This window comes from Caretta caretta, chromosome 3 (genome assembly GCF_965140235.1).
Source record: "Caretta caretta isolate rCarCar2 chromosome 3, rCarCar1.hap1, whole genome shotgun sequence".
Lineage (NCBI taxonomy): Eukaryota > Metazoa > Chordata > Testudines > Cheloniidae > Caretta > Caretta caretta.
The window spans coordinates 115724033-115749028 of NC_134208.1; the positions used below are offsets into that span (position 1 = coordinate 115724033).

Here is a 24996-nt window from a genome sequence, read left to right on the forward strand (position 1 = left end):
GCTTATGGAAGTGTCAAAAAATTAAGCAATTTGTTAGTTTTGTATAGTGCTTTTCACAAGCCTCAAAAGGTATGCCCAGAGTTTGTGGGACTCAAGTCAGCTGAACTGTGTTAGGGAACCCTAAGCTTGAGCATCTACATTGTACTTTAACCCTACATTAAGACTTTTCTAACCTGTGCTTGAACTTAGGGCTCTGGCGTCCACATGGCAATGTGCAGACCCGAAAAAGTAACCATATTCCAGGCTCAAGCATGGGCTTACACTGTAGTGTAGACATATGCTTCAGCCTCAGCTCAACGATAACCCCCTCTTGGTCATCATTTAGCAAAATGTTAAGTATGGTCTAGTATTCGCTGCGAAATGGGTAGCAAAGATATCTATTGACAGTTGTTGTTAAATGGATTTCTTGATTGATTTGTTCCGATTGAATCCCACAAACATACACTACACTGGCATACTACTCATCTTTACCCCAATGCCAGATGGTTTCTTAAGAGCATACAAGTTTTTCCTTTTGAATGATTCAGTCCTCATGCTCTGTTGATGCAGTTTCTATCCTCTGCCATCATTTGGGAGTTATTTAACCAACAGGTCTGCAGAGCTTTGTGACAAACACTACCTTCATTTATAAATGTCAGACCAAATCTTCCTCACCCAACTTATTCAAGTAGTTCTACTGATTTCAATGGAACTTCCCACATGAATCAGGGAAGCAAGATTTGCCCTGTCATTGATTGTATCACAAACACTAAGTGCAATGATGTGCTTATTCTCAGACCCAGAAACTAGCTATACAAAATGTATAGCTGTCCTTCTCCAACCCCTAGGGAAATGTATATGCAACAACTATGCACTAATTCAGGACTGATTATAGGAAAATATTGTGAGCTTCCAATGAAAGGAACATTTTTGCATAATTTATTTCTCTTTAGCTTGACATGATGTAACTATCCCTTTAAAGATAAGAATAGCAAAATCAGACTCAAAAAAGAAAAAATGTTATACTTCTGTTGTCTAGCTAAACAAACTTCCTAAGTATTTTTGCTTATTTCTTCCCTGAACTGAAATTTTTTTAAACCGATTTGGAAATGTATTCTGTATACCTTCATATTACTTTCTTAACAGCAGAAAAATGGAGAAGAATAAAAGCCTTTTAAATGGTGACAGTTAATCACTGAGGCAGAAAGAGAAGAGTGTTCAAGGATTAAATGATTCTGAAGAGCAGATTTTCTCTTTCAACACCTCAAGAGAGGGACACAAGCTAAATCCATTAAAAAAAACTTTTATAGCTTATTCTGTTCTAATAATATGGTTTTCTTCTCACCATTTGTGCAGTCTGCTTGCTGCATCTGCTTCATTTTAGACAATAACATTCTTATTTCTAGTGAATTTCACTTTGTTTTTCTTCTATCAGCATATTCCTACTGTTCATGTTCACAATCACGTATGTGAATGTTTAAATCCTCCTCCTTCCACCAAAAAAAGAGTTCACTTAATTTTATGAAAAGTGTTTGTTAAAAAAATTGGAACCTAAACTAAATTGACAGCGTTCCTTTAACATTCCACATAACAGACAACATAAGTTTTATACTTTACCTCAGTTTCTGACACTAGTGGCTGGTTAGCTCTGGATGGCTGTTTGGTCCTAGGTGCCTTCGGTGGTCTCTTAGTTGGCAGAATACTTTGTTTTGGCAGTATTTTACTAGTTGATACAACTGAGTAAGGTCTTGTTGGTATTTTCATAAACTTTCTAGCACTACTTAGTCCATGCTTGTAGTTCACGGTCCTTAGAGTATCGAAATGGTCCCTGAATGGAGGATAAACTTCTCCGATCTGGTAATTCACAATTTTTGCTTCTGACATTTGCCAATTCTTGAGTCGCACACACAGATTTGTCAAGCAACAGGTAGCAGTTTCAGGAGTGCACAAGTTCAAGTCTTTGTTTGGTGCTAGAGTTCTGAATGATGCCCTGACAACATCATTGCTTAGTTTTAACACTGGATGCCTAGGTTTATGACGGCCTTGGCATTCACATATTTTCATTAAAACATGAGAACATCTAGCCAGGAATCCCAACAGTTTTACTGTCATCGCTTCTCTCTGAACTGCATAAAAAAAAAAATTTTAAAAGATCAACTCTTGGAAAGAAATCACATTATGTTCAGTTGTATTTAAAGAGAAGAGTCTATCAATACTCCTCTTGCATTCTACATAAAAAAAAATACTGATGGTTCTGAATACTGTTCCCTAACATTTGATATTCTTCCTGAATGAGGTCAAAGTGCATTTCTTGCCCAGCATCCTCAAAAGACAGGGAAAGATAATACAGTGGTTCTTATGCTAGCTGATAGGCAGGCACTTTCAGTTAGATTCTCACACCCTTACTCACACCAAGTAGCACCTTATTATGGAGTAAGCCCCATTAGCTTCAACTCATGGATTAAGATGCTCACATTGACTAGGACATCAAACTATTCAGACCTTATAGTCTGAATACTGATCTCTAACATTTATATTAGTTAGTGAACACTTCTTAAAGAAAGTCACCTACAATACATGCATGTTGTCTGACAATACCAATTACCATGCCTCACAAACAGCCCAACACAGATACAAGTGTTGTGGTTATTAATCTATCATACAGAATCCCATAAGAAACTGATACCAATTAGGTCAGTAAGGCCTCAATCCTGCAAGTTATTGCAGAAGAACTGCTTGAATTCCACCCCAATGATTTTGACAGGAGTTTGACATTGTCCAGTAACTAGCACTAACCAAAATAAAATCAGTTATGCTAGAATGAGAGAGAGTCCCGAAGATTTTGGACCACATTATGTGTGCCAATATAAATAAGCTGCCAGAGTTGTTCCAAAGGTGGTAAATTTAACATGCTACTAACACCTCATGAAGCACATTCCATTTATAAACAGTTACGCAACTCTAAGTCTTTCCCCACCTGCTTTTCATTATGTGGAACATTTGCCTGAAAACACAGGAGCTGTTTTCAGGCAAATAACCCTCGTAATAAGAGGCAGACAGAAACACAGCAAGTGTTTTCTTATGGAAAAAATTGCCTTTTTGGAGAACATTTTTTGGAAAAACCTCCTGCATAGAGGCATCTTCAGGGGGTCTTTAGGCTTCTTACTAGGAGAAGGTATGCTTTTCCCTCATAGGGACATAATGCACAATGAAATTAAAACTGCACTTGCTTAGGGGTTTTTGTTTTGTTTTTTGGAATGTGCTAAGTTTTTCAAGGATGGGAGCATTCCTAATGAAATATGCAAATTAAAATTACAGTATACCTAACAAGAACCCAATTCCCAATCCTCCAACATGTATTCGAAATAATACTTCAAATTGTCATGTTCTTGTGCATGAAGAATAATGTACAAAAACACACATTGTAACAAGACCTCAATTCTGAATGGAGCATCTAGATACTAACATAATACAAATAATAATTAAACAAACAAAAACATGACTACAGAGTTAAATCCATCCGGAGGGGCAGGTAGGGTAACTCCACTAACTTAATTAATCATACCAAGAATGATTTTTTACTCAATAGTTTTAAATAAAAAACTTGCCATGACCCAGTTTAAGATTCACCAAAAAGGTCAGAGCTGATGTCAAATTTGTAACAGCAAATGAAATATAATATAAAATCATGTTCTCATTCCTCCTTTAAGAAATAATCAGCATAGTTAGTGCACTACATCTTACATAACAACTAACTGGGATAAATGTCCATCGGTTGTTTTCTGATGTCTCTACAGATTCCAGAATGCTGCTGGCACTATATAAGTAATAAATACAAACAATAAGTAGGTTTCAGAGTAGCAGCCATGTTAGTCTGTATCCGCAAAAAGAGAAGGAGGACTTGTGGTACCTTAGAGACTAACAAATTTATTTGAGCATAAGCTTTCATGAGCTACAGCCCACTTCATCGGATGCATTCAGTGGAAAATACAGTGGGGAGATTTATATACACAGAGAACATGAAACAATGGGTGTTATACCATACACACTGTAAGGAGAGTAATCAGATAAGGTGAACTATTACCAGCAGGAGAGCGGGGGGCGAGGGGAGAGGGAACGGACCTTTTGTAGTGATAATCAAGGTGGGCCATTTCCAGCAGTTGACAAGAACGTCTGAGGAACAGTGGGGGGGGTAGTGGGGGGAATAAACATGGGGAAATAGTTTTACTTTGTGTGATGACCCATCCACTCCCAGTCTTTATTCAAGCCTAAGTTAATTGTATCCAGTTTGCAAATTAATTCCAATTCAGCAGTCTCTCCTTGGGAGTCTGGTTTATTCCCCCCAGCTGTTCCTCAGATGTTCTTGTCAACTGCTGGAAATGGCCCACCTTGATTATCACTACAAAAGGTGTCCCCCCCCCCCCAATGGTAATAGCTCTCCTTACCTGATCACTCTCATTAGTGTGTACGGTAACACCCACTGTTTCAAGTTCTCTGTGTATATAAATCTCCCCACTGTATTTTCCACTGAACACATCCAATTAAGTGAGCTGTAGGTCACAAAAGCTTATGCTCAAATAAATTTGTTAGTCTCAAATTGTTAGCCACAAGTCCTCCTTTTCTTTTTGCAAATAATAAGTAGTTAGTCAATCGCATTTTCAGCTGGAAATGCAACAGGAGGAGACCATGTGGTATGTAGGATTATCAAAATCTGTGAATGGATCATGGGTTCCAGTTTCTTCCACACAAGCCCTTTAAATACTATGTACTAATCATAACCCATTCTTGCACCAGCGTTCTGCATTTAGGCCTTATCTCCACTAAGCATTTTCAGAAACTCTTCCACCATTTGTCTATGACCACTGCTGCTCTACTAGTACTCACAATGGTGGGAACGTTAATGTAGACTGGATGCAGGCAGCAGAGGTTAAAATGCACTTGTGTTCTTCCATTACCAGCACTGCTGAAGCTGCAGTGACCACTTGTGCAAGAATTTCTAAAAATATTAAGTGTATGCACAGCCTGTAGCCCAGTCCTGTAAAAACATATACAAGTTCAATAGGACTACTCCCAAAGTTAAACATGTTTTTCGATATTTGCAGACTTGTCGGATGAGGGGCTTTACACATTCAGAACAAGAGAATCAGTGGACCAGTTGTGTGTAGTTTAATTGTACTATAGGCAGGAAGGATATAATTAGGGGCAGAGACCTATATGAACTGAGTGGGAGAGAAGAAGTTTCAAATCAGTTCTTAGGTTCTGACTAATGGAAGAAGACACAGTAATCACCTCCTCCCCAAAGGACAGAGCTCTTTTCTCAAGACAGAGAGACTCAGCGTATACCTACACAAGTACTGCAGTGCAGACTCTTGCTACAGCAACAGAAAGGGTTTTTCTGTCTACAAAGGCAATCCACCTCTCCAAGAAGCAACAGCTAGGCTGATGGAAGAATTCTTCCACTGATCTACCCGTATCCACAGTGGGGGTTAGGTTGACTCTTCCACACCATAGAGGACTTGAAATTTTTCACAGCCCTGAGCAACATAGGTAGCTCAACCTACATTTGAGGTGCAGACCACGCCTCACTGATCCAACTTGATTCCTGGGGCCCTGTCTACACTAGCAAGTTTCTGCGCTGTAACTCCCAAGGTGTACACACGGCCAAACCACTTAGTACACAGGAACCGCGCAGTTGTAGCGCTTTGGAAAAACCACCCCAACAAGAGGCGTACAGCTTTCTGTGCCGAGGCTACAGCGCTGCGGTGCCAGCGTAGACACCGTCGTCGATTACAGCTCTGTGATTGGCCTCCGGGAGGTGGCCCACAATGCCTGTTCTCACCTCTATGGTCATCGGTTTGAACTCTACTGCCCTGCCTTCAGGTGACCAACCGTCATCCCCACCCCGTAAATTCCTTTGGAATTTTGAAAGTCCCCTTCCTGTTTGCTCAGTGACACGTGCAGGGGTCTCAGTGAATCTTTCCAGGTGGCCTAAGGTGACGAGATGTCCCGATTTTCTAGGGACAGTCCTGGTATTTGGGGCTTTTTCTTATATAAGTGCCTATTACCCCCCCACCCCTTGTCCTGATTTTTCACACTTTCTATCTGGTCACCTTAAGGTGGCCATGCCTGCTCTACGCACCAGGCAATCCCCCATTTGGAGAAATGCTGAGCTGCGGGAGCTCATCAACATTTGGGAAAGAGGAGGCCGTCCAGTCACAGCTGTGCTCCAGCTGTAGGAATTATGATACCTACGGACAAATTTCACAATGCAGGACAGAAAGGGGCCATGACCGGGACACACTGCAGTGCAGGCTCAAAGTGAAGGAGCTGCGGAATGCCTACCACAAGGCATGGGAAACAAACAGCTGCTCTGGTGCTGCGCCCACGAGCTGCGGGGTCTACAAAGAGCTGGATGCAATACTCAGCTGTGACCCCACCTTCACTATGAAAACCATATGAAGACCACCGTGGATACTTCGGTGGCTCACGTGCCAGTTGAGAGTGGACTGAGCCAGGAGGAGGAAATCTTGGACAAGGATGTGGTGGCAGAGGATAACTCAGAGGCTAGCTAGTCACAGCTGTTGGATGTTGGCAAAGCACAAACAGGAGAGGCGGCCCTCGGTAAGTGGATTTGATTTTGGGAATTGCTGAAGCAAGGAGTTGGGGGCAGGAGGTTTGCAGAAAGCAGGTTTGTCTCCCACCACATGCCTAGTCTGAGTGGCGGAACAGGATGTTGATTGATTCCTTCACTTCATGGGAATCTCCCTCAGAGATCTCCAGGAAACTCTTGTGGAGATACTGGGCAATCTGCTGCCGCAGGTTCTTCAGCAGAGCTGCTTTGTTTCTTGCCCCATTAATGGTAACTTTCCTGCTCCACTATGTCACGGGAAGGGTGGGAAGAGGAGGTACCATTGCTGCACACAGGTGAGCCGCATAGGGGCCAGGGTGGAAGCAGCAGTCTTGGAGAAGACCCTCCCTCGATTCCTTGCTCACCCTCAGCAGTAAGATATCTTTCATAATTATCACATCCTGTGGAAAGTGTGGGGACAGGAATGATTATCAGGCTCCCCCACAGTGCTGGCTCTCCCCAAGAGCCACGTGCCCAGTGTACAGCAGGGTCCGGGAAGAGTGATTTACCCTGCCCCTGCAGCTACTCACCATTTTGGGGGTCTTGTGGCTCATGTGTGCTTGCCTGGCATCAGCCAGTTAGTGACAGGTGTGAGAGTACTGGCTGTGTTTTAAAACACTGAATCAGTATTGTCTGTGTTGCATTGTACTCCAAAGGAGAAGGTTGGGTATGATCCCTGGACATACACAAATCTTTAGCCAGCCCCGGGTCCCTCTTCTTCCTCCTCCTCTTGGGACCTTCCCTTCCCCTATCCCCCTCACTACTTTTTTTATTTGACTCTCTCCTACAGTTGTTGTCTTTTAATAAAAGAATTGCGTTGGCTTGAAAGCAATCTTTATTCTATTAACTGAAAGCAAAATGAGCCCTGCAAAGCAACACACAATTATGTTAAACCCGCATATTGCATCATGTGCGCCAATCACCTCTTAGCATTACAAGCACCGCACTCCCGAGCATAGCAACAAATATTAGTGGTGCTTAGCTTCAAGTTGCTGCCTCGAGGCATCCCTGATCCTTATGGTTCCGTGCTGTGTCCTGCTAATAGCCCTGGTCTCTGGCTGTTCAAACTCAGCCTCCAGGCACTGAGCCTCAGCGGTCCAGCCCCGAGTGAAGCTTTCACCCTTCCATTCACAAATATTATGGAGTGTACAGCACAAAGCTAATAAGCATAGGAATATTGAATAAGGTCCAGCTTCCCATAGAGGCAGCGCCAGCGGGCCTTTAAACTGCCAAAAGCACACTCAACATTCTGCACTTGTACAGCCTGTTGTTGAACTGCTCCTTGCTGCTGTCAAGTTGCCCCGTGTATGACTTCATAAGTCCTGACATTAAGGGGTAGGCAGGATCTCCCAGGATCACAATGGGCATTTCGACTTCCCCTCCGGTGATCTTCTGGTCCGGGAAGAAAGTCCCTGTTTGCAGTTTCCTGAACAGGCCAGAGTCCTGAAAGATGCATGTGTCATGCACCTTTCTGGACCAGCCTGCATCGTTTGTAAAATGCCCATGGTGATTCATAAGTGCCTGGAGAACCACTGAGAAATACCCCTTGTGATTAATGTACTTGGTGGCTAGGTGGTCTGGTGACAGAATCGGAATATGCATGCCATGTATTGCCCCTCCGCAGTTAGGGAAGCCCATTTGTGCAAAACCAGCTACAATGTCACGCACATTGCCCAGAATCACGGTCTTTCGGAGCAGGATGCAATTAATGGCCCTGTACACTTCCATCAACGTGAGTCCAATGGTAGACTTTCCCACTCCAAACTGATTAGTGACCGATCAGTAGCAGCCTGGAATAGCCAGCTTCCATAGTGCAATCGCCACGCGCTTCTCCAATGGCAGGGTAGCTCCCATTCTTGTGTCCTTGCGGTGCAGGGCTGGGGTGAGTTCATCTCACAGTCCCATGAATGTGGCTTTCCTCATACAAAATTTCTGAAGCCATGGTGGATAAAAATCAATGATATTAAAAAAAAAAAAATCAGATTTTTCATTTAAATCGGATATTTTTTATAAAATGCTTTTTGAGGAAAAGAGTTTTAATTAAGATACATTATAGCTCAAAGATATCTCATCATAATATAGAATAGAGATTATAAATTCTAATTCTATAGTATGAGACAATATATTCAAGTAATGTTTAAAAAAGTCTTGTAAATGTGTTCCAATAGTTCATGGATTAAGGACCCAAATCTTATGGGGTTCCAGGAGCTTCTGTATAGATTATTTAGGTTAATCTATCTACCCAATGGGACTCGGTATCTTCTAGACTGAGCATCAGAGATGCTTAGTTTTGCAGTTCTCCAATGGTAGATTTGTCTCCAGAGATAACATGCTTGTTAACAGCAAAAATGTTATAAATAAAATATATAGAGGTGAGAAATAACAGACCTCAACCTTACTGTCCCTCTGCAAATTTGTGTACACAGCGTCACTCTCTTACCTCTCTCTAAAAGTGCACAGTTTCAAAAAGTTCAATGAATAGAAGATTGCTGAGGACGGAATAGATCTGGACAAGGAGAAGAAGTCTGGAGATAAATGTGAGAAGGGAGGGACAGGCAGCAGAAACAAAAGTGAAACTGTTTGAGCAGCATATTCCAGAAGTCTTGAGGTCTTTCTGAGTGTAGCCATCATTGATTTGAGATCTACCATACTATTCTCTCACTAGAAGGGAAAATCTATAATAGCAGCAGGCCGTAAAAGAGACCCAGCTTGGGAATATTTTAATGAAGTTCCTCTACCCGTGGGTAAGACAGGCATGCGTGCAAAATGCAAACAGTGCAACAAAGAAATGCAAGGCCTGGGTTGCCTGATAGAAACATCATCATGAGAAGTGTTTCTTCTCAGGAGGAAGCTGCACTGAAGATGATGAAAGGATCATGTCTGAACTAGAAGGATCTTCAGGTTGGTAAACTTTTTTATTTCATACTTTTCTTAAGGACTGCCTATCTTCCTTCTAGACTATTCTTAAATTCTCATGTTTGAGTAAAAAATATAGTTGTTACTCTATGGTACTATCATTTTAGATGCAGTTGTGATAAAAAATAAATAGCTGAAATAGACAGATCTTCCTTTTACAATTTCACCTTTAAAGCAGTACTGAGTATCAGTGAATGCAATGAGTAATACTAAATGAGCAGTATAGTAACAACAAACAAAATAAGTCAATGCAATTATTTAATTAGGAGAATCCATCCTCAACATACAGGATTCTGAAGACTATCCACCTTCAAGATCACCATAATTTTCTATAGTTTCAGAGTTATCTGCTAATGATAGTGTTTCAGTCACATCACGTATGTCACATAGCCACAGTATATCACCTGTAGCAAAAACTAAAAAACAACTCCATCATCATTCAGAAACCACCATTGACAAGTTTGTGATAAGAACCAGCAGATTACAAAAAGTAGTAATTGATTAAAAGATTGCCCGGTTTGTTTATGCAAAAAAACTCCCCTTTCCATATGATTGAGAACCCATACTTCATTAACATGGTTCAGTCATTAAGACCAGGATACAATCCACCCAACAGAGCAGATATTGCAGGCAAATTGCTGGGTAAAGTGTATGAAAGAGAAATTGAGCAGTGTGCAAAAGGTCTAGAGGGTGAAATTATTAACCTAAGTCTTGGGTGGAGCAACGTCCACAATGATCCTGTTGTATGTGCTTCTGTGACAACAGAAGAAGGGAGTGTCTTCCTTACAGAAACAATTGATACATCAGGAAATGCACACACAGCAGAATACTTACAAGTAGTAGCAGCAGTAAAAGCTATAACAAACTGAAAAAAAAAATTCAAATGTCTAGTAAGCAGCTTGGTCACAGACAATGCTGCAAATGTATCCAAGATGAGAAGAAATAATTTAGGAGAGTGTGAAAAGAGTCCCAAGCTAACAACATATAGTTGCAGTGCTCATTTGATCCACTTCTTAGCCAGACTTCAGTGTTCCAGAAATAAAGGATAATGTTGTGGAAATTGCAAAATACTTCTGTAACAACCACTTTGCAGCAGCTGCTCTGAAAAAAGTGGGAGGAACCAAGCTAACTCTCCCACAAGACGTGCAATGGAACTCAGTAGTGGACTGTTTTGAGCACTATATCAAGAACTGGCCTAATCTTAGGACAGTTTGTGAACAAATTAGTGAAAAAAATAGATTGCACTGTCAGAGCCAAAGTTCTCAACATTGGACTTAAGAGAAATGTTGAACACATGCGGAGTACCCCGAAGCATATTTCTGTAGCCTTGAACAAAATGCAGGGAAATAGCTGTTTTATTGCTGACGCTGTTGAAATCTCGAAGGAATTGAGTGAGATCTTAAAAAGAGAAATATACAATGACAGAGTTAAATTACAAGCATTAAAAAAAAGAAATGGGACAAGCACCATCTCCAGCTCATTTTCTTGCAAATATTCCTAATACTCGTCAAACCTTAACTGCTGAAGAAGAGGAGTTGGCTATGACATGGACATCCAGCAATCATCCCTCCATAATGCCAACTATAATAAGTGTGAACCATTCAAGAAATATATGTTTGCTGATGATGTTTTAAAGAAAGTCACACCAGTGAACTGGTTGGAAGTCACTTAAATACTTGGATTCAGAGACTGCTGAAGTGATAATCTCACTTTTACCAGCAGTTGCTTCCTCTGCTGGTGTAGAAAGAATATTTTCTTCCTTTGGACTAATTCATTCCAAATTGAGAAACTGTTTGGGACCTTTCCCAGATTATGAACAAAGAGGAAAATGAAGGTGAAGACGACTGAATTAGCTGCAGAAGCCAATATTTTAAGTTTCTCATGTTGACCTGGCTGCCATAGTTGATTTAATTTTTTTTAAATATTTCATTTAACTATTTTAAACAATTTTAACAAAAACAAACCTGATTTTAAAAAACTTGAATGTTTAACTAAATTCAAAAATTCATATGCTTGTTTTGTTAAAACATTATGTTTGCTGTTGAAGAAAAAAATCCAGAATACATAACATTGTTGTTTTAGTTAAATAAAACAATTTAAATGTCTGCTGATGTACTCCTCCTAATACAGCATGGCAAGAAACTCCTCCAAATATTAATGATTAACCTGTTGAATTGGAGATAGCTCACCTCCCAATAACTTCATAAATATATGCTTTAATTACTTTTGGTAAATGAAATAACCAATCATTCATTTTCTGATATAGCTGTAAAACTAACCTGAAAAGTTTTCAAAATAATTCACTTTAAAAATGTATAGTGTGCACCTTCTAACAATGAAACCTACATTTATCGGAGTTGTGAAGAATATGTATTAAGGTTATAACAATCAACAAGAATGCACTTTTATGTAGAAAACCATGATTGAATTGAGTCTTCCACTAATTTGATTTAAATCACATCCACCAACCGTAGCCACTGCTTGTCATCCCAGAAATACATCACGATGTGATCGCACCACTCAGTGCTCGTTTCCTGAGCCCAAAAGCAGCGTTTCACTATGGTCAGCACCTCCATGAATGCCACAAGTAATTTTGTGTCGTAGCTACTATGCGTAGCGAGATCAATGTCACACTCCTCTTGCCTTTGTAGTTTAAGGAATAACTCCACTGTCACTTGTGACGTGTTGGTCAGAGCGAGCAGCATACTAGTCAACAGTTCGGGATCCACTCCTGCAGCCTGAAGAGGCAGGGTGCGCAGTACAGAAACCATTGAAAGATGGCGCCAAATACAGACAGAAGCACAGCAATTGCTGGGATGCAAAGCAATGCATCACAGGACATTGGGACAGGACCCAGGACGCCCTGCAACCCCCTTCACCTTCCCACAAGTCTTAGCAGCAGAAGAGAAAGAGGTGCTCTGTGGGATAGCTGCCCAGAGAGCACCGCTCCAAATACCGCTGCAAGTGCCGCAAGTATGAACACGCTATTGCGCTGGCAGCTGACAGTGAGACCACACAACAGCGGTTTCCCTTCAGCACTCTCTGGGTGGCACTGTAACTCTGCCAGTGTAGACATGCCCTGAATTGCAGCTTGGGGCGCTGGTGGTTGTATCTGAGCACTGCTGTGATGTAGGAGCAGCTGCTGAATCCTGACCTACCTCAGGGTCCTGAAACGGGAAGAGCCCTGTTGGGCAGGGCACCTGGAAAGGTTGTACTAAGAGACCCCCTCCCCCTCCATACATCAGTCAGGAGCTGGGGCCTCTGCTTCCGACCAGCCTGCTGAACTGGCACAGGCCAGGGCAGCCAAGGCCTAGAACAGAAACGCATGTGGTTTCGCCCACGCCCTCCAGGCCTAAACACCCTCCAGGCATCAGTTTCGCCATCTATAAAATGGGGCGATGACACCGACTCCTCGGTAGGCCGCCCTGGGAGCTGCGGGGGAGGCGCGCGGCTGCGGGCGGCAGCAGGGCAGCAGCCGGGAGCCCGAGCCGTGGGGAGGCCGGCGCCGCCTCCAGCCTCCCCTTCATAAGGCCCAGCCCTCGGCGCTCAGAGCCCCGGCTCAGCGCCTCCCCCCAGGCGGCCGTTGGCAGCCAGCGGGGGCCGATTCTCAGCGGCAGCCGTTCCGGGGGCCCGCGGACCCCTCGCGCGCACGGGGGGGCTCGCGCCCCGACACACTCGGAAGGCCTGACAGCCGCGCGCGGCTCTGTTCACAAGGGGCGCGGGTCGCACCCTACCAGTGACCTGAGCGTCCGGGGGTGGGGGGAGGGGCGGCTCCTTTCCCTGTCGCGCGGGGAACGGCAGCGCCCAACTGCCTGTCCCCGTACCCGGCTCCCGACCTTCAATCCCCGCCACACCGCGCGCTCTTACCATGTAACCACGCCCCCTCGCCCACCAATTGCGCTCCCGTGCGGCCCCGCCCCGCGTGTTTGTTCCTCCTCCCTGCGGCGCTAATGCTGCGTATTGAGGACGCAACTAGGCGTGCTTGCGTCATTTCCGGAGCGGTGCCGCAGTACTACTCTGCGGGGGGAAGATGGCGGGGGTACCGGCTTCGTTGGCGGGCAGCTTCAAGGGGTCCGTCACGGCTCGGCGGGGGTTCGCAAGCGGGGTAGCGCTGAAGCGGGGCATCTCAGCCCATCCAGGCGCCGCTCTGGCACCGGCTTCCCTGAGAGCGCCCGACACCGGGGCGCTGGCACCGGGCTCTCGTGGGACGAACCTGTCCTGGGGGGGGGCTGCGTCCAGCAGCGACCTCCGCAGGGCGCCGCGGCTGGAGAGGGCGGCGGAACGTCGAGCCCTGCCCCGGCTTGTGACTCCCCGCCGGTCACGGCTCGGCAGCGTGCGCGGGCGGCCGCTGGGCCGGTGCGCTAACGGGGCTCCCTGACTCGGGGGCGGCCAAGGCGCGGAGGGGTGGGTAGCCCGAGAGCCGGCTGTGGAGCTCCGCTGTCGCCTCAGCTCCGCTTCTGTGCGCGGGGACGCAGCGCGGTCAGACAGCGTCGCTCCCTGTGCGGTGCCGACCAGGCTGTCATGGGCCCTTCTTACCCCCGCTCAGCTGGGGCGGCTGTCCTGGGTGATTCGCCCTTCCCGCTAGTCTCCCTTCTACACAAGCCCTGCGGGCATCCTTGTCAACCCGCACTCCCTGCATCCTTGGGGGCACCGCAAACGCTGTTTTGGTAGTAAGGCAGAGAGGTACAGACGTGCCACTGGAAGTGAAACTGCTCCTCTGGCCAGACCTTCAGCTCTCTCTCCCCAGTCGGTGCAGTTGTGCTGGGGGCTTCAGCGCCGGTATATCTGCATGTATTCTGTACCCATGGAGGTGTTCCTCCAGCTGGATGAAGATGGGTTTTAGTCTCTATAAAAATTGTAGGTATCTATTAAAATTGTAGTTTAAGGTTATTAATGACAGGTTTCAGAGTAACAGCCGGGTTAGTCTGTATTTGCAAAAAGAAAAGGAGTACTTGTGGCACTGGTTAGTCTCTAAAGTTATTAATGTAGTTTTTGTGACCAGTAACTCCGTGTTAATGTAAATTGATGCACTGTGGTAGATACCAGCCACCTTTGTCAGCCTGTCATCTCTCTGTATTATTACTGACATTTAGTAAATGGAGGTGACTAGTAATGACTAAAATTGACTTAAAATATTGCTTGAATTCCTATTTTTCTCTAAAGGTAGGTGGCTTATTGAGGTGAAATTTCACACAGGATTAATTCTTATGCCCTTTGTGGTTTTCCCTGGTAGCTTTTGTTTGGTTTGGTTTTAAACAGGAAGTCTCTGAAATTGGGTTCTGGCAAAAAATTTTTTTTGAGTTTTACCTTTTTGTTATTGACCAATATCTCTTCAAAACATTGTCTGTCTACAAAAAAAATTGGTAGAGAGGTGTGTATTCTGAGTAGAGCTGGTGTAATGAGAGGTTTTAAAAAAAGATTGGATTTAGGGTTATACACTGCATATGGTGGCCTAATGGTTCATTGGAATCCGGGACATATGAAATCTTCCCCACCAGGAGCTACACTTTCTCTGCTGCTGTAGAATAAAATCTGACAGAAGAGACTTATGCAGTACAACAAAGACCATACATGACAACCTTAATTTTGTCCTTTCATGACAGAAGGCTGGGCAGTCTCCCTTTAGCAATCCTTCTGCATCTAACCCTTTACCTTATACCTGATATCCATAACTAATAGTATTGGGGGAAGAAGTGAAGGAGGAGAAATCTGGCAAAGGGGTATGTGCAGAAACAAAACAGGGGAAACAGAGTTGAGGTTGCAGTGCATGGTCTGTGTTTGATATTTGTGGTGATGATGAAGTGTGAGTGGAGGAACAGAGTCTATGTACTTTAACATACCCTAACTTCTCCCTGATATTGTGAGTTTGGATCAGGTATGCTGTGGGGTTAGCAGTCCTGATTGCTTCACAGTGAATTTTTTGTGTGTATTAAAGTAATCATATGTATAGGATTGTATATCACCTTATCAGTGTACATACATTGTAGCACTAGCTTGACAGTATTATATTATCATCTGAAAAGGTGACGCAAGTGATGCCTGTCAACTTGCGTCCTTGACGAATCTTCTTTACCAGAGTTGGAAAAACACTTCATGAGATGAGGACCAGAACTATGGGAAAATGGCAGTGTTATAGTGTAGCAACTCTCAAGGTTTTGAAATTTGTTTTTGTTCCATATTGGAACAACACCACCAAAAATATTCCTTTTGAATTTGTTTAGAAAAACAGACTGGTAAAGGGGAGTGTGCCTGCATGTCAGTTGCTTTACAACAGGGGTTGGCAACCTTTCAGAAGTGGTGTGCCGAGTCTTCATTTATTCACTTTTTAAATTAAGGTTTTGTGTGCCAGTAAAACATTTTAACATTTTTTAGAGGGTCTCTCTCTATAAGTGTATATATTATATAATAATAAGTATAAGTATATATATTCTATAACTAAACTATTGTAAACAAGGTTTTCAAAATGTTCAAGAACCTTCATTTAAAATTAAATTAAAATGCTGATCTTACGCTGCTGGCCCGCCCAGCCCGTTGCTGGCCCGGGGTTCCGTTCACCTAGGCCGGCAGTGGGTTGAGCAGGGCCTGCGGCCAGGACCCCAGACTGGCAGTGGGCTGAGTGCCACTCGGCCTGCTGTTGGTCTGGGGTTCCGTCCACCGGCTCCTGCCAGCCAGGGTCCCGGCTGCCGGCCCCGCTCAGCCCGCTGCCGGTCTGGAGTCCCGGCCCTGTCCACATAGAGTAGGTACCTACCTTCTCCCTGGTTCTAGCCATTCTCTTCCTCTCTCTGCACTGAGATGAGGGTGGGTGTGTGCTGAGAACAGGGCTGGGGGAGAAGGAGCAGGCTGGGGGTTAGGGTGCAGGCTCTGGCCAGGAGCTAGAATGAGGGAGGGGGCTCAGGGTTGGGGCAGGAGGTTTGGGTGTGGAGCGCTTACCTGGGCAGCTCCCATTTGGTGCGAGGGATGCAGGTGGGAATGTGGGGGTGTGTGTGCAGGAGCTCCCATTTGGTGCGAGGGGTGGGAGTGAGGATGTGGGGGGTGCAAGAGTCAGGGCATGGGGTGTGGGTGTGTGTGGGGGGGGTGCAGGGGTCAGGGCAGAGGGCTGGGGGTGCTCCCAGCCCACTGCCCTGAGCAGCTCAGGGCAGGGGGCTGGAGGGGATATGCCCTGATTCCACCCCCTTCCCCAAGGTCCCCGGAGCGTGCTGCAGTTCCGCTTTCCCCTCTCCCCCTCTGTAGCAAGGGAGGGAGAGAAGGAGGGGCAGGAACCCAGCATGCTCGGGGAAGAGGCTGGGGGAGGGGGAAGCTTGCCTGCCCTGCAACGGGAGGGTGGGCAGCGGAAAAGAGTGGGCTGGGCCGGGCAGGATTTTTAGTGGCACGCTGCTGTCTGCCCGGGTCCAGCAAACAGCAACGTGCCATTAAAAATTGGCTCGCGTGCTGTTTTTGGCATGCGTGCCATAGATTTCCAATCCGTACTCTACAACTTGGTAGTTAGGACACTGGTCTGGAATGTGGGAGACTCAGGTTCAAGTCCCTGCTCTGCCTGATTCAGAGCCAAGGCTTTTCATCCCTCATCCTGGACCCCAAAACCTTCCCAACAAAAGTTTAGTGAAAACAATATGTCTTCATGAAACGTTTTAATTTTGACAAAACATAGTTTGCTGAATTGAAATTTAAATGAAAATGTTCTGACTAGTTATAGTGAGCGCTTTAATGCATGTCATTTTCTTTTACTTATTGCCAGAGATGAAAGTAAGCCGGTACGGTGTACCAGTAAGAGCCGGTGTGCTGTATCAGGACCGGCTTTCAGAGAGGGCAATTTAAAGCCCTGGGATGGCTGTGGCGGAGATTTAAAGGGCCCTGGAGCTCCAGCCGCTGCTATCGTCCTGGGATCTTTAAATCCCGGCCTGAGCCCTGCTGCCTGAGCCCTGGGGTAGTGGCGGCGGGGCTCTGGCGGGGATTTAAAGGGCCCTGGCGCTCCAGCCGCTGCTACTTCCCTGGGGCCCCTTAAATCCCCATCTGAGCCCTGCTGCCCAAGCCCTGGGGTAGCGGCAGTGGCGGGGATTTAAAGGGCCCCGGAGCTCCAGCCGCCGCCACCGTCCCGGGGCCCTTTAAATCCCCACCAGAGCCTCGCCGCCGCTACCCCAGGGCTCAGGCAGCAGGGCTCAGGCCGGGATTTAAAGGGCCCTGGAGCTCCAGCCACCGATACTGCCCTGGGGCCCTTTTAATCCCCACCTGAGCCCTGCTGCCGAAGCCCTGGGGTAGCAGTGGCGGGGTTCCGGAAGGGATTTAAAGGGCTGGAGCGGTAGCGGCGGCTGAAGCCCTGGGGTCCTTTAAATCTGTGATGGAGCCCAGCCACCGCTACCCCAGAGCTCGGGCAGCAGGGCTCAGGCGGGGATTTAAAGGGCCCCGGGGCAGTAGCGGCGGCTGGAGCTCCGGGGCCCTTTAAATCCCTGCCAGAGCCCTGCTGCCACTACCCCAGGGCTCAGGCGGGGATTTAAAGGGCTCAGGGCTCTGGCAGCTGCTACCACAGTGGAGCCCCAGGCCCTTTAAAGCTCTGCCAGAGCCCCAGGGTAGCGGTGACAGCTGGGAGCCCCAGGGCTCCTCAGTGATTTAAAGGGCAGAGGGCTCCACTGTGGTAGTGGCAGCTGGAGCCCTGGGCCCTTTAAATCGCCTCCGGGGCTCACAGCTGCCTCTGCAGCTGGTAGCTTGGGGGTGATTTAAAGAGCCCCGGGCTCCCAGCCGCCACTACTGCAGCTGGAGCTCTGCCCTTTAAATCAAGATTTAAAGGGCCCAGGGATTTAAGGCCCTGCCTCTTCCGGTTGAGGCCACACCCCCTGCTCAGGACTCCGACTACCGGTAAGTCCTCTAACTTACTTTCACCCCTGCTTATTGCCCTTCTTCAAATCTGGTATTGATTCATCCAGGTAAATTATTTTAGGAACTGGGTATGTTGTAACATGGAAATGTAGGGTAAGTGTAAGGTTACTTTGCTTTTATTAGCCGGGGTCAATAAGATACAAGGTTAAAACAGTGTATGTTTCTTCTAATGAGCCATTTGGGCACTTGGGCCTACCTCCTTTGATTTCAACATCTGATAACTGAGCATTCTCCATGAAAGGGTGTTTTACACTGGAATTCACTGGTCTGCCAGGGCCAAAGTATTTCTTTAGTCCATTAGGATATGGTGAAATGAAAAATAATTTTTCACATTTGCTAACTCCTCCCTCTAACTTCAAAAGCAGCTAGCAAAACAGAAATTACTGCATTTTATATGCTATCCTTAAATGTGATAGATTGCACTTGAAAATAAAGTAATGAATAAATAGGGAAAAGATATTAAATCTGTTCGTGTTAGTTGAGTAATTAATGTAATGCTTTGATTCTTTTCTTGTTAGATCTTTTGCATATTTTACAATTAAGGACAGGCTGCCTCAAATCCTAACTAGGGTTATTGATACTTTGCACCGACATAAAAATGAATTCTTTGAAGAACATGGAGAGGTAAGAGTACTGTTGTTTCATACTATTTTTCTCATACTGAAACTTATTAGAGATCTTTTCTCTGTTTTATTTTTATTCCTGTTTTCCTCGTGTTGTCTTCTCTCATAATTTTTCTCATGTCATCCCTCTTTTCTCTCAACCCCTGACTTGTCTTTTTCCTCTGCTTTCCTGGTTATTTATGTTATGTCTCACTTTTATTAATTTTTTTTTTCTTTTCTTTCTGGCTCCTGAAACTTCCTCAGTTTTCTCTGTTCTTTGGCTACATGGTGTTTTGTGGCATATCCATCTTAGCCCTTGTGGGGATGGCAAGGTTTCAGGCTGCTGTTCTCATAGATTTGTAGACTTTAATGTCGGAAGAGAGAATCATGATCATCTAGTCTAATCTCCTGAAATTGCAGTCTACAGAACCTCATCTGCCTACTACTGTAACAGACCCCTAACAGTTCTCCCCAGTGAACCAGGCATTTTGTTGAACAGAATGGATTATGAGCAAAAGGTCCTGCCTCAACACAGAATCAGATAACTTTCATGGCATAAGGGGATTCTTCTAGCTTGGAAGGTTTGAAACTGCAGTAAATGTCAGATGTAGAACAAAAGCTTCACTGAGCGTCATTTAGACTTTTGTCTTTGTTCAAGTGCAAGATCCTGAGAGTCTGATATTTTTGTTCGATTTTTAAGATTCAAAACTTAAATTTTACTGCAAAAGGAAATATCTACCATAGAGTATGTGGCTATCCAGGAATGTATTTTTGGACTAGGGACACTTATTTTCCATTTTATTTCAGAAAGGCATTGAGGCAGAGAAGAATACTATATCCATCCTCTCTAAGTTAAGGAATGAGCTGCAAACAGACAAACCATTGGTTCCCTTGGATGATAAACTCCCTGATGTTCCACTGTGGAATCAATACCTAGAATATCAACAAAATTTATTAGATGGAAATGAACAGCCAAGCTGGTTTCAGTCCCCTTGGTTATATGTGGAGTGTTACATGTATCGCCGCATTCATGAAGCACTAGTTCATAAGTAAGTATATACTCTAACATGAAATGTTACCCTGTGTATAGTTCTTCTGATTTTGTGCATCTGAGAGGGGGAAGAAAGGGAGTAAGCTTAAAATGAAACAATTGGTTTAAAATGCAGACCTTTCTTACAAATGTAGAGCAGTAGTCTTTTTCGATTTTCTACTAACTCCACTGCTAGAAGTCTTAGCAACAATTTCCCTGGTTAAGGTACTAATGAGGCTTTGCTTCCTTTGCAACATAGCATAATTCAAACTCTGATATCCTTCCCTTAATTAAGTAATATGCAAGGTTGAGCTAACGTTTTCTGTGTGCCCCCTCTAAAAAAGGTTAAACTGGCTGGTGTTTTTCATTTGAAAATAAAGGGCCAATCCCAGCTCTCATTTGAAGTTAATGGCAAAACTCCCATTAATTTCAACAGGAGTAGTAGCAGGCACTAAAAGATGAAAATGTGGTGACAGTAGGGTTAGTTGTAATTATACATACTAATACACTGCTTACTGCTGATATTTTTGGGTAAAATTTTCAAAAGAGCCTAATTGATACTTACACTTCCAAAAATTGTACGTTTTTGTGTAGATAAATACTGAGTGATTTATGTAAGCCACAATGTTAAGAATTCAGTTCTCCAAAAAAGCTTCACCCCACACACGAAACAAATAATGAAAAGATCATAGTGTGAAAGAAGGCTTCTAAAATTTTCATTAGTTCTGTGTCGCACAAAGATCTTTGTAAACTAAATGAGTAAATTGTTTTTAGTTTCCAAATTGGGGTGGTGGAAAATAACATTTTTCCAAACCAGAAAATGTCAGTTTCTCTGTCAGTTGCACTTTTGGGAATCCATTCATTGTATTTCCTGTTATTTTGGAATTGTGTTCTCTAAATCTCCCTCTACACCAAAAGTGAAGAATTCTTTTGTAATCTTAAAGAGAGTCAACAACATGAAGGGCTTTTTTGTTCAGCAATTCAAAATACTAGAGGATCTTTGACTAAAACTTATTTGTGTGGTGTATTGAGTCATTTGTTAAAAAAATTGTATTTATCTTTTCCAGTACATTATAAATGTAAAGTTTTTTTTTTTAAAGTTTAACAGAAGAAAATTATCATGCTAATTTTTAGAATGGCCCAGATGAAAATTTCCACAAGACGAATCCCTTCCTTTCAAAAAAGGGTTTAGGTATGTCCATATGAAAAGTTGCCACACAACCATAAATACAAATGTACTGGAAAAAAAACTGGATCAAGCCTCAGTTGGCTTGTCACCCTTCATCAATTTGTCTCTCATAGATTGAAAACCCTCAAGGGCAGCCAAAGTGCATATACAGTGCCCCATATAATGGGAGGAGAAGGGGCCCATCGTGATTGAGACATTTGGCCACAACCATAATATATATGGTTATTAAAATAAATGAGACAAAATACCAGGCAAAGTAAGTATTACTGGAGCCATATAGGAGTCTGGCATGCCACATTACTGTGAAAGTTCAGATTAGGACCCCGAGTTTAACATTCATCTAAATAAAGTTGTGTTTAACACTTTTGCTGCTGCTGCTGTGAGAGAAAATGGAAATCATATTAATAATTATATCTTTTCCCTTCTATTTTAGTCCTCCTATTGATGACTATGATGTATTTAAAGAAGCAAAGGTTCAGAGCTTCTTTGAATCCCAACAAGCTATTATTGCCTTATGCACTTACTTGCAGGAACTTCTTAAAAACATTGAGGACCTAGATGAAAAACAACTTCAGGAAGAATTTTTTAAGCTGCTGCAGGTAAACTTGGCATTTCTTATTCACAGTTCCTGCCTGTGGCAAGTTACAAAATTTGAGTTCTGCAAAACTTAAACTTTAAACTTAAAAAAAATTCTGTGGCCTTGTGTTTGCAATTACACCTCTACCCCGATATAAAGCTACCCGATATAACACTAGTTCGGATATAACATGGTAAAGCTGCACTCTGGTGGATCAGCTTGTCTGTCTCTGATGCACTGCTCTGAGCGGTGTGTTAAGGGTGCCGGGCCGGGGCCAAGGGGTTGGATAAGGGCCGGAGGGTCTCGGGTGGTGGTCAGGGGACAGGGAGCGGGGGGGTTGGTGGTTCAGAGGTTCTGGGGGCAGTCAGGGCATGGGGAATGGGGGTGTTGAATAGGGCGTGGGAGTCCCGGAGGGCCTGTAAGCGTGCAGGAGTGTGGATAGGGCTCGAGGCAGTCAGGGGACAGGGAGCAGGGGGGTTGGGTGGGGTCTTGGGAAGGGTGGTTAGGGGCTGGGGGGTCTCTGGAGGGGGCAGTCGGGACAAGGAGCAGGGGGGCTTAGATGGGGTGGGGTCTTGGGAAGTGTGGTTAGGGGTGGGGCATTTCTGGAGGGAGTAGTCGGGACAAGGAGCAGGGCGGGTTGGATGGGTCGGGGTTCTGAGGGGTCAGTCGGGACGGGAAGTGACTATTAATAACGGAAATGCTCGAGGCCAAAGCAAGTTCGATATAACGCAGTAAGATATATACATACATTTTTTTCTTTTTTTTTTGGCTCCTGAGGACAGTGTTCTGTCAGGGTAGAGGTGTATCCTATCATATGTTGACTGATGCAGTTTATTGCTGAGTCTGCAAACATTTCTTGTGCCTCTGCTGCTAGTTAAAGATCTGAGCAGCAGAGTGAAACTAACAAGACTGTGGTTAGATATTAGGGTTTTTGAATAAGACCAATGAGTAGCCATGTAATTGACAAGAATCATGTCAATTCCATGCTGCTGGTGGTCTATTACATGTTCCAAGCCCTGCTTATTCTTTTTCATGTAAATCCAGTGTTGCCATCCCTGAGCATTCAAAAGTCATGAGATTTGCTTTAAATCATGATTTAAAAGAATTGTTTTGATGTTATCGTTTACAACTTCAAGCTTTTCTCTGTAACCATTAGGGATAGAAACTCATTTATTTAACTGAAAGTTGAAGTTCTCACAATCTCCTTGCCCTAGGAGCTGAAGCTTTAGGAAAACACCAGTTACCATGAGGCTTAATAAAATCATAAGTTGGCAACACTGCATACCTAGCTGTTTGTTGAGACTTCATAAAAGAGCACATTTTCATAGTCTTGCAATATAGACCAACTTATCAAACTCCAGGTAATCAAAACTCACTTATCCTCCCATTATTAGTCCTATGTGTACTCCTGCCAAGGCTTTTTGGAGTTGTGTATATAATATAAATTTCTTTAGCTCTGTCAGTGTGTTTATACCAAACCTAATCTGTCACGAGTCCAGGATAAAGATGGGAAAGAGGCTTGTATTTCCTCCTTCCAACTCATTTTTTGTGTCTCTTTGGAAGTGAAGAGTATTGTTTTGGTTTCTCTCCCAGAAATCATTCTGAACTCTTTATGTACCAAATGTTGAGCTTTAATAGGGAGTATGTATGTGGAGTCAGGTCCCACTGTCTCTAGAACAATACAAAAGACTATAGAATAATGAGATTTTAGCAAAATGGACTTTTTTTCTCTTCAGGTTTCATTGTGGGGGAATAAGTGCGACCTCTCCATTTCAGCTGGTGAAGACAACTCTCAGAAAGCCAGTCCTGTAAAATCACTGGACAACTTGAAAACTTCCATCTTAGTGGATGATATGGAAAGCATTTGGTCACTGCTTATTAACAGCAAGAAAAGAAGAACTTCAAAAGAAGTTACTAGAGTTGACATAGTCCTGGATAATGCTGGATATGAACTTATTACTGATCTAGTACTGGCTGATTTTCTGGTATCATCAAAGTTAGTTTCTGAAATCCATTTCCATGGAAAGTGTATTCCATGGTATGTATCAGATACTACAAAGCAAGATTTTAATTGGACTATTAAACAGCTGCAGTCAGCTAATAATAGGTGGATGTCTAGGTGTGGGATAAACTGGGAGGGCAATATTAAAAAAGGAGTTTTGGTTTACCATGATCACATGTTTTGGACTCTGCCACATGAATTTTGTAGTATGGCTCAGGTTGCTACTGACTTGTACACTGAGCTGCAGAAGTCACATTTAATTATTTTTAAAGGTGATCTGAACTACAGGAAACTAACTGGAGATAGAAAATGGGAGTTTACTGTTCCATTTCATCAAGCCTTAAACAAATTTCATCCTGCACCTCTTTGCAGCTTGAGAACACTAAAATCTGATGTTCAGGTTGGTCTGAAACCTGGACAGGGTGAGCAGTTTGTGAATTCTGAACCTGACTGGATGATATGTGGGAAATATGGAGTAGTTCAGTTTGATGCATCTTTGTGATTCAGCTGTGAGGTTGATAGTTTACCTAGGGATAGGTTTAATTTGCACAGAGAGCTGTGCTTTTGCTGTTAAATATTGGGCTCTTCGTTTACTTGTTTCCTATTTCTGGCAAGTGGCTTGTTACTACTGATTTACAAAAGATAAAGATGTTGTGCAACAGTTTGCAAACTTTCCTTTTAACACTCAAGTTTTTAAATTGTAGATATTTTATGACCTAAAATGTCAACAGATGTTGGAGATGAACATGACTTCAGTTGTCCCTAAGAATACTTTATCTTTCAGTAAGTAAAGAGAATTAATGCTCAGTGGAAGTTACAATTTACTTTAGGAACTGGATCCACCTTGGCATGCGTTTACTGTTCCAGTACTGTTTGGCATTTTCAAGCGCCATATGTTGCGTGGTACTTAGATTCATGCATTCAAAAAAAATTAACTTCTGGGTTTTCTGCATCACTGCAGCAGAGGTCTTATTTTAAAGCTGTTTGATTTGTCTCTTACAAAGAGTATTTTACATAATTTGACAACGTTTGCTCATCTGTGTGGTCAATATGTGCAAATAGTTTTTTAATAGTTTTTTTTGCCATTCTGAAAGCTAAGTAGGTGTAGTCAGTAGTGGGTTAAGGAAGAATCATTTAGGGTGAGACCATGGTCCTGTAAAGAAGATTTGGATACCCAACTGAGTCAAAGCAGTAAGACACAG

General features: G+C 43.8%; 2 protein-coding genes across 9 annotated transcripts in view; one reads left to right on the forward strand and one right to left on the reverse strand.

Annotated features, from left to right (window-relative positions):
* RMND1 (required for meiotic nuclear division 1 homolog) overlaps nt 1-13550 on the reverse strand; it is a 50496-nt gene extending 36946 nt beyond the window's left edge. For 2 of the 8 annotated variants that reach the window (XM_075126809.1, XM_048844225.2), the window contains exons 1-2: nt 13391-13550; nt 1597-2105 (exon numbers count right to left, since the gene is read on the reverse strand). In XM_075126809.1, coding sequence (XP_074982910.1) covers nt 1597-2105; nt 13391-13514 — 633 coding nt within the window. In that variant the 5' untranslated portion in view covers nt 13515-13550. The other 6 variants (XM_048844227.2, XM_048844226.2, XM_048844221.2 and 3 more) reach the window with 6 other exon arrangements.
* DCPH1 (damage control phosphatase 1) lies at nt 13493-24601 on the forward strand. The gene is made up of 5 exons (XM_048844232.2): nt 13493-13594; nt 18913-19018; nt 19804-20045; nt 21649-21814; nt 23529-24601. Exons 1-5 carry the CDS (start codon nt 13554-13556, stop codon nt 24294-24296), a joined length of 1323 nt encoding a protein of 440 aa, XP_048700189.2. The 5' UTR covers nt 13493-13553; the 3' UTR covers nt 24297-24601.
* Nucleotides 24602-24996: the final 395 nt, after the last annotated feature.

Bases quoted from the DNA above. Each gene is read 5' to 3' on its own strand.
- DCPH1 (XM_048844232.2), top strand. From the start codon at position 13,554: ATGGCGGGGGTACCGGCTTCGTTGGCGGGCAGCTTCAAGGG. The intron at 19,019-19,803 runs GTAAGAGTACTG...ATTTTATTTCAG, and splicing joins TCTTTGAAGAACATGGAGAG to AAAGGCATTGAGGCAGAGAA. The intron at 20,046-21,648 runs GTAAGTATATAC...CTTCTATTTTAG, and splicing joins CATGAAGCACTAGTTCATAA to TCCTCCTATTGATGACTATG.